This window comes from Lygodium microphyllum, chromosome 20 (assembly GCF_053477565.2).
Source record: "Lygodium microphyllum isolate KBCC chromosome 20, Lygodium_microphyllum_v1.1.10, whole genome shotgun sequence".
Classification (NCBI taxonomy): domain Eukaryota; kingdom Viridiplantae; phylum Streptophyta; class Polypodiopsida; order Schizaeales; family Lygodiaceae; genus Lygodium; species Lygodium microphyllum.
The window spans coordinates 112,335,605-112,341,909 of NC_141154.1; the positions used below are offsets into that span (position 1 = coordinate 112,335,605).

Here is a 6,305-nt window from a genome sequence, read left to right on the forward strand (position 1 = left end):
AGCGAAAAAGGTGTGCGGTTTTATGGGGGAGTGAGGCTGTCGGAGGAGGAATTATTTTGGTTTTTGTTAAGAATACGTAAAAGAATGAAAAAATTGCATGTAAAAAAGCTTATTGGTCATTGGAGTTATAAACGAAACTCACCTTTTTCTCTCGCACCTCTCGCATCGATATTCGAGCTATAAAATTGCATGTAAAAAAAGAATGAAAAAATTGAATGTAAAAAAAGCTTATTGGTCATTGGAGTTATAAACGAAACTCACCTTTTTCTCTCGCACCTCTCGCATCGATATTCGAGCTGTATCATATTATTATTCCTCGAGGAGAAAGAGCTTAGAGAACGAATGACTTTTTTGGGGCTTTCTAATATTTTAATACGAGGAAAAAAAATCTTATCTCGCCGGTTAAATTTAAGTTTAAAAGTGGAAAAAGGGAGTAACAAAACAATTATCAATATGTGGATGTAGATTTTAAACAAATAATATTAAAAGTGAAAAACCTGCACGAGGAAAGGTTTGCCAATAAAGAAGTGAACAAATAAAACAAATGCGTAAAAGCTATAATAATAGTAATGATTTTTTTTGTTTTTGTGCGTGGGGGGTATTTTTCGTGGTGGCCTTCTTTGTGTGCTCCCTTTTCGGAGCGACACTTTTTGCTGCGCCTCTCCTCTCACCTCCCCTCTCTCTCTCTTCTCTCTCTTTCTCTCTCTCTCTCTCTCTCTCTCTCAGAGTCTCTACAGAAGGACCGCCATAGCCACAAGCTCCCCTCCTCCCCTTTCGCCCCCATGGCCTCTAAGCCCTCCCCCGTCCCCTCTTCCATCGACGCAGACCCCCTCTGACCCTCCGATCGCTGCCCACCTTCTCGCCTTCGCCTCTCCCCTCGTCCTCCCCTTGTGGGTCCTCTTCCCCAGCTCCTCTGCTTCCCCTTCTCCACGTCCCATGTCTCATGGACTTTATGAACCCTCTTAACCCCTCATTCGCTCCCATTGACCCTCAAGCTCCCTCCTTCGCCTTCTCGCATCGTCCCGAATCATGGCAACAAGTGCACGAATCAGGCTTGGAAGGTAACACAGGTTCTGATTTCAATCCCCTTTTTCGTTGCTGTCTTGGTTCCTTTTCTTGTTCTTTGTTATTGAAGCAACGTCGCCCTTCCTGCATGCATCATTCTTGATTATTGCATGGTGGCAGATTTGGCTACCCCCGCTTACAGCTAGGGCGCAATTGAGAGACTAAATGATGGTATGTTGTGTAAGAATGTGCAAATTCTGGATTTGACATTTTCCCAATGTCTCATTCAAAAACACGGTTTTTGATCTATTCAATAGTGACAGCTTGTGACCAGCTTAAATAGCGTCGATTCTCCTATAGTGATGCCTTTCGCATTGGGGTTGCTGCCGAAGATTAGCTCATGTATTAACAGCATCAGATCCCTTTTCAACGAATTTCCTATAGAGCATTTGTTATCATATAGCCCCTCTGCTTGTGGACCTGTACCTTGTAGAATGATTTTTGATAGCTGTGTTTGCAGAGGCAATGTGGAGGATGACTCTCAGGCCCCCTGAGATGGTTGAACCATCTTACCCAGAGCGTCCGGATGAGCCAGATTGTTCATACTACATGCGAACTGGTCTCTGCAGCTTTGGTGCCAAGTGTAAATATAACCATCCACCTGACCGGCGGCTGGTAAGTTTTCCAGAGGAAATGATTTGTTTTTGGTGGGTCAGCTGGAAACTCTTCCAGCATAAAATGGAGTATTCCCATTGTGGAATCTGTTTGTCAGCAGGCCTGTATGAATCCAAATGCAAATAACATTTTCATGTCTGGTTGGGAATCCTTACAGGAACCATCAACAAGCCGGATCAGGGGTGACTATCCCCAGAGGATTGGCCAGCCAGAATGCCAGGTATCATCCTTACTTGTGCCAATGTGGAAGGCAGCATACATCATTGGCAAGTTCTCAATGACTTCTCTGTGCTTGTACAGTACTATCTAAGAACAGGTGCCTGCAAGTTTGGGGCAACATGTAGATACCATCACCCTCCTGAGAAAGTTGGACCGACAGGCCCTGTTCAGCTGAATGTTCTGAATCTGCCATTACGGCCGGTATGATAATCTTCATGAAGACATGCTTTTGGAATTTCACCTTCTGCATAACACTATATCATGACGTAAAACTTCTTGTCAATGATGTTCACAGGGTGAAAAGGACTGTGCATTTTACCTACGGACAGGCCATTGCAAATATGGAACCACCTGCAAGTTCAATCACCCACCACCAATGCAAGCCATGCCTGGGTCTTTCCCTGGTGCATCTGGTGTGCATGCTGCTCAGCCATATGTTGCAAGTTGGCCGAGGGCCAGACCCTCTTATTTATCACCACCCCGACCCTCAAATATTACCCCTGTTCTTTTACCCTCCCCCCAGGGGGTTGTTCCTATGCCACCATGGAGTCCTTACCAGCAAGTAAGTTTCCCAACGCAATTTTTGAGGAGCCACTTTTGCCAGTTTGGAATGCCCTTCCAATAAGTTTTGAAATTAGTTGCAAAATGCCAACATTGCAAAGCTAGGGTTGCATTGGCTTCTTGAGAAAGGATTTCGATGATACCATTTGCCTTGGATGTGGGTTTTCTGTGGATCTCGAGAAAAGTGTGATTGTGCAGGAACCAAGTGCTATTTGGAAGTAATAAATTTGCTCAATTAGGTCTTGTATTGACATAATGTTGATGCCAGGCTCCACTTTCATTCCATGAGGGACAGCAGCAAGCAAGCTACATGTATGGGCCAGCACTGCCAGAGCCTGTTGCCATGGGAATGTTACCCCCGTTCCTTCCAAGCTCCCCATCAATTAGATTACCAACTCCACCATCTCCTTCAACTTCTGGGCCTCGAGAAGCTATGTATCCAGAGAGGCCTGGTCAACCGGAATGCCAATACTATATGAAGACAGGGGAATGCAGATTTGGTTTACAATGCAAGTTTCATCATCCAGCTGACCGGACCATCTCCCAGCATGGAAGTGTGTTGAGTCCTATTGGTCTTCCACTGAGGCCGGTATGGAATCATTGTTCTCAACTTACGTTTGCGAATGCTTAATACTGTGTTTTTCGTTTGTTATGATATGATTGGACTTTGAAGTCTGATGCTTCAGCCATGAACACATTTGGGATTGAAGACCATTTTAATTCATTCTTTTTGGTTGAAAATTGCCACACACTTATTCTGATCAAATACTACTGCACTCTACCTGTTCATTCACACCTTACTTTAGAAGTGATTAAAGTGAATGACAAACTGCCTTTCAGTATTTTGCAATCTAGCAAGTTGCTTGTGCTTGCTTGATGATTGATATTTGAGGTTTTGCATCTGGTTGATCTTTTTGTAGGAGTGCTTAAGATTAAAAACTGCTTGTGTGTCTGAATTGAGTTCATGTTTTTGTGTAACAGGGAGCTCCTCCCTGCACCTTCTACAGCCGATTTGGTTACTGCAGGTTTGGACCTACATGCAAATTTGATCATTCCATGCCATCTGCATACTCTCATGTGTTGCCTGACATCCCTGTTGCACAATACCCATTGGGAGCATCTGCTGCACCTGCTCACAATGTGCCAATGACCTCAGCTATTCAAGGGCAATCTTCAACAAGGGTAGAGAGTGGTATCATCAACCAGCAGCATGGCATTGATGGTTCATCCTAGCATCAATGGCTCACGAGCAAGATAGGAGACAGCATGTCAACTAACATTTGTGCACATGTGCATGACATTCATGGATCCAGTAGACTAGCAGGAACTGCAAGTATTCTCTGACAGCAATGACATTTTTTGGTCATTCATTGTTGATTAATGTCGTGGACATGGCAAGATTCATAAACGTTATGCGGATATTGGCAAGGTTCTATCTGGAGGAAGTATCAAGGTGGCAAACATGGTTGATCTATGTAGCATGGCTGATTCGAGTGCTTCACCTTCTGCCTTATTTATCATAGCTTTCTCCACCAGAAGATCAGAGAATTGAGAAGCCTGTTACAGTTGATGGGTTTGCAGTGATAAGTTAGGGCGTGTCCACTCACACACACCTGTGACCTGCCATTTTTTTGGATGCATTCATCAAGAGGAACGATCTGTGAAGTGCTTGTTTGCAGATTGTGTGGGTTGCAGCTGGACTAGCTGGGGCAGGTTGTCTTGAACCTCAGTAAGGGGGATTTTGCATGGAAACATTGATAGAAGTGGAGGCTTGCAATGAACGTTCTGCCTTGTCTTTATGATACTTTTAGCCCATTAACATAATTTGGTGTACTGGAAATGGCTTATCATGCAGGTAAATGGGGTTCTCTTGATGTGCAAGCTTAAAGACCTAAAAAGAGCGGAGACAGGGCAAGTGGGAGGATTTCTCCATTTTGAAGTTTTTGATAATTATTGTCTTTGCTGAGCTGCAAGCAAAGATAATGGGGAAAGCTCATTGGCTTGGGAAAGGTCATTGTTACATTCTACCTCTTCAAATAGACAGCCCCCAAAACACAAATACACACAGACACACACACCCTCCACGCCTGGTATTTCACATTTTTCCTCTTTTGTTTGAGTTCCATCTCTTTTGCCTCTGTTCATTCTTGCAACTGTCAGGCTTATTGATGCTAAGCTGCATTGAAATTAACATATGGAGGCTCTTTATTCTATTGAAATATATGTGTAGTCTTCCCTATTTAGATGGCAGAAGGGACCGCATTCTGCCATGGAAATAAATTATCAATTCATTCACTAGTAAAGTGAAACGAGGCCAATGCTCGATCTGGTCTTCTCCATGTATGTAGCTTAATTGCGAATATTTTTGTGGATCTCTCTGGTGCATGGTTTAGACTGTTTACTGCAACTTCATCCATAGACATGTATTTAGAAGCTGTAGATGGTATTGATGAAATGGCAGACTGTGTCTGGCCTGCCTGTTACACACAGACAGTGGTTTGCATGTGTGCAGTCTAATGCAGTATGCAAAGCTCAGTCTTTAACTTTTATGCTTGTGGTACGGCATCCTTAGCTGGTGTGGTGCAAAGCTGCAAATAGAAGGATCACAAGCTTACTTTTCTTAAAGCAGCATATAATATTGTTCTATAAGAAGACTGGATGCAGGAGTTGGTGTTCACTGAGATGAACCTAGGCAAGTAGTGGTAGGCCATGGGCATAGTTTATTTATGCTGTGCAAGTGTATCAGGAGCTTTACTTGGAAAGTATGGACTTTCCCTATAGCTAAACCAACTAAGGATGATGTGCCCTGTCTCTGCGGTACGAATTTTACAGTGCCCAGCATCTTTTGTACCAGCAGTGAAAGTCTGTGGTTTGTCATTCTTTTCATTTTAACTTCAAAATTTGAATGTGGCTGACACATACTGGATGAGCCGAAGGTTGCAAGGCCATCGATTGGATCGTGTTGAATGCCTTATGATGTGCTTTCCTTTCCATTTCCACGAGCGTGGCCTGTGAATTGCTGTTCAAAACGGTGATTCATCATTGGGTCCCTTTTGATGCCAATAAGAGTGTTGAAGCTAATTAGGAACTCGGTATTTCTTTGATGCCTTTCTTAACGACTCGTTTTTAGTTGATGGTTGCAGCAGCTTTCACGCGGGGGTTTATCCTTCACAAGAAGCGAAGAAATGAATTTGCCCTTAGGATAGTAGACCCTTGTGATGTCCCTTTGTAAATGCACAAAATCTTATAAATGTAGTATTACATGTCATCATATAAATGTGATGCATGAATAAGCAAGGACAAGTCAAACAGGCATGACCATTACTACTACTCACCATATTTTTATAAACACCTTTGTACACTAAAGTGAAATTCTCAAATCCTTTCTAGACATTGAGAAATTACCCTTTATAGCTCTTAGCACCATCCATCAAAAATGTATTGCTTGAATCCTCATGCAGCCAGCGATAGCTCTTAGGGTATTTTAGATTGTAAGAGATTGTGTGAGGAGAGTCCCTAAGGGTTTGCAAAGAAAACATAAAGTGTATACAAACTCTACTAATGCTTTTTAACTTAGGGACAAACATTGGAAAACTCAAAAGCACAAGAGTGTAGAATGATAGAATATATTAATAATTTGAATAAACTAATATATGTTCGAAGGGTGAGGAAAAACTCAAACTACTCCCACTAGAAGTGGGTTGAATTGAGGTAGTTGTTGGAGAGAATGTTTGGATGACCCCAAAGCAATACACCACCAAAGCTCTAGTGTTGAATGATGCCACAATTGGAGAGGATGGAAATAATTATAGGAGTGGAGTGAAGGAATAGATCAATAAAGTTAA

At 42.6% G+C, this 6,305-nt stretch overlaps 1 protein-coding gene across 6 annotated transcripts; it reads left to right on the top strand.

Moving 5' to 3' along the window:
• The first annotated feature begins 614 nt into the window (after positions 1–614).
• LOC148019267 (zinc finger CCCH domain-containing protein 12-like) lies at positions 615–4,585 on the top strand. 6 transcript variants are annotated; one of them, XM_087660853.1, is made up of 9 exons: positions 615–1,061; positions 1,186–1,236; positions 1,323–1,407; positions 1,526–1,680; positions 1,838–1,900; positions 1,981–2,100; positions 2,195–2,461; positions 2,729–3,049; positions 3,442–4,585. In XM_087660853.1, exons 4-9 carry the CDS (start codon positions 1,531–1,533, stop codon positions 3,691–3,693), a joined length of 1,173 nt encoding a protein of 390 aa, XP_087516979.1. In that variant the 5' UTR covers positions 615–1,061; positions 1,186–1,236; positions 1,323–1,407; positions 1,526–1,530; the 3' UTR covers positions 3,694–4,585. The 6 variants fall into 6 exon arrangements, with proteins under 6 accessions (XP_087516979.1, XP_087516983.1, XP_087516978.1 ...); XM_087660854.1 differs by having other exon boundaries at positions 944–1,070; XM_087660857.1 differs by lacking the exons at positions 1,186–1,236; positions 1,323–1,407 and having other exon boundaries at positions 3,442–3,485; positions 4,316–4,585.
• Positions 4,586–6,305: the final 1,720 nt, after the last annotated feature.

Excerpts from the sequence above, each read along its gene's own strand:
- LOC148019267 (XM_087660851.1), top strand. The coding sequence starts at position 944 with ATGGACTTTATGAACCCTCTTAACCCCTCATTCGCTCCCATTGACCCT. Across the intron at positions 1,062-1,525 it reads GCACGAATCAGGCTTGGAAG|AGGCAATGTGGAGGATGACT; the intron begins GTAACACAGGTT and ends CTGTGTTTGCAG. Across the intron at positions 2,101-2,194 it reads TGAATCTGCCATTACGGCCG|GGTGAAAAGGACTGTGCATT; the intron begins GTATGATAATCT and ends TGATGTTCACAG.